Source organism: Colletotrichum tamarilloi, assembly GCF_030869305.1.
Source record: "Colletotrichum tamarilloi strain Tom-12 chromosome Unknown Scaffold_466.1, whole genome shotgun sequence".
NCBI lineage: Eukaryota > Fungi > Ascomycota > Sordariomycetes > Glomerellales > Glomerellaceae > Colletotrichum > Colletotrichum tamarilloi.
The window spans coordinates 1-1,732 of record NW_026849848.1 but is presented as its reverse complement, the minus strand read 5'-3'; the positions used below and the strand labels follow the sequence as shown (position 1 = coordinate 1,732).

The following is a 1,732-nucleotide window of genomic DNA, read 5'->3' as shown; positions in this document are numbered from 1 at the left end:
GGCACGGTAGTCGAAGCAATTTCTTGTCCGCGAAAAGCGCCTTTTTGATATAAGGAGTCGTCAGCGTTTTTGCCATCTTGAATCCAAATCGCCCTACGAGCTGTGATATGTCATCGGCAGCCTGTTGGATTTCGCGCAATAAGACCGTGGGCTCCGGTGCTGACGGCATCACAACAAGCTCAGACAATGTACTGTCGTGGGTGAGGCTGGGGGTGTAGATTCCATAGATGCTAGCACCGTCTGTGAGCGTGGCCGTCGAGGCGGTCCTGGCCCTACCACCCTGATCAGGTATCTTGCCATCGCCAGAGGAAAAAGGTGGAAGATGAGACATTGCATGTATACTTTGATCTCGCAAGCAAAAGGTGCTTGAATTGAGCAGGAACTTGGCGATAGATAATGCAGACAAGAGTGTGCAAAAGACTGCAGGCTGCCGACACCTATGTATATAGTCTCCGGACATGGCCTGTACATGCGGCCGCTGCGACGCCTGGCTCGCAGAGCACTCTCTGAACTTGAGCAATACAAGCCAGGACCCCAGTCCATTTGGCAGTGGATTCAGTCCCCTGGTCAAGGCAGAGCAAGTTCAGCGTAGAGACCCTGCACGCCCTCACAAACGCCAGCACACAGCGCCTTGTTATCCGGCGGCTCATGATACTCATACTCAGTCACTTCACCTTTGCAAGCTTATGGAAGTAGACTCGTTAGCTAACTCTCATAGCCCCTGAGGCGCATTCGGCTGGTTAAGCCGTGAGGCAGACTGTTGGTATTAGGCTTAGCAGGCAAGTTCACTGCCAAAACATCCGCCATTGCTCCCTCGCTCCGTCACGCGATTCCATCCTACAACATTCATCCTCTACTTCCTCCCCCATTGAGCAAATCATATCTGCTTACTCTTTGGCTTCAGCGGAAGGTCTCAACACATTCTGCGTACAATGTCGCAACTACCCAATCTAACTGTCGGATACATCTGTACGGATGCCAAAGGCGCTTGTCTGCTGTACCATATCGTCGGCTAGGTCAGGTGCAAAGCACCTTGACATGACACCGCCGAGCTCGCCTTCCAGTTCGCGAAGTCTGCCCGGCTCAAACAAAAAGGCTTGAAGACATACATCTAAATGTCTAAGCGGGCTTTGAGCGAACCTCCGGATCGCCAGGAGAATGCCCTGCAGATCGTTGCAACATGTATGCTTTTGTTTTATTGAGGCATGATTCCAAAACTCCGAGCCGGGATATGGGGAGGAATTCGTATGTATTACTTAGATTGCCGCAGTTTCCTCTATATACAGACCGAAAGCTTCATGCAATTAAGCCGTCCTACTCCGGAAAGCGGATGGCTACCTTGGTTTCCTTCTTTTCATTGAAGCGTTTGTAATACTCTGGTGCGTCCTCGATGCCAATAACTGCGCTGATCACAAAGCTTGGGTGGGCTTTGCCGCTGTTGATAAGGTCGATCAACTGGGGAGCGTACGGCTTGGGATCAACGGCTCCTGTTCGGAAACTCAAGCCCTTGGCGAAGAAGGACGAGACGGGGAAGGAAATCGTGGGCGAGATGTCGCTGCCGTACGGTGCGCCAGGCGAATCGTCCTGCGAACTATACACGCCCAGTTGGCCCATGCCTCCCTTAAAATGCGCCACGTCAATCATCTGTTGTGTGATAGTGCTCTCGTCCATCTCAAGACTCGAGTTCAACGCCTCCATGCCGACACAGTCTACAGTGCGCATGACCCCGTCC

General features: G+C 52.3%; 2 protein-coding genes across 2 annotated transcripts; both read right to left on the bottom strand.

Annotated features, from left to right (window-relative positions):
• Positions 1-94: 94 nt before the first annotated feature.
• On the bottom strand, positions 95-331 carry CTAM01_17284 (uncharacterized protein; the record flags this gene model as incomplete). Its single annotated transcript, XM_060533270.1, has 1 exon — positions 95-331. A coding segment is annotated over one exon (237 nt), but the record flags the coding sequence as incomplete, so codon positions are not given.
• Positions 332-1,314: 983 nt separating this feature from the next.
• CTAM01_17283 (alcohol dehydrogenase GroES-like domain-containing protein) lies at positions 1,315-1,722 on the bottom strand (the record flags this gene model as incomplete). The annotated part of the gene is made up of 1 exon (XM_060533269.1): positions 1,315-1,722. The coding sequence occupies one exon, from the start codon at positions 1,720-1,722 to the stop codon at positions 1,315-1,317; it is 408 nt and encodes a 135-aa protein (XP_060372152.1).
• Positions 1,723-1,732: the final 10 nt, after the last annotated feature.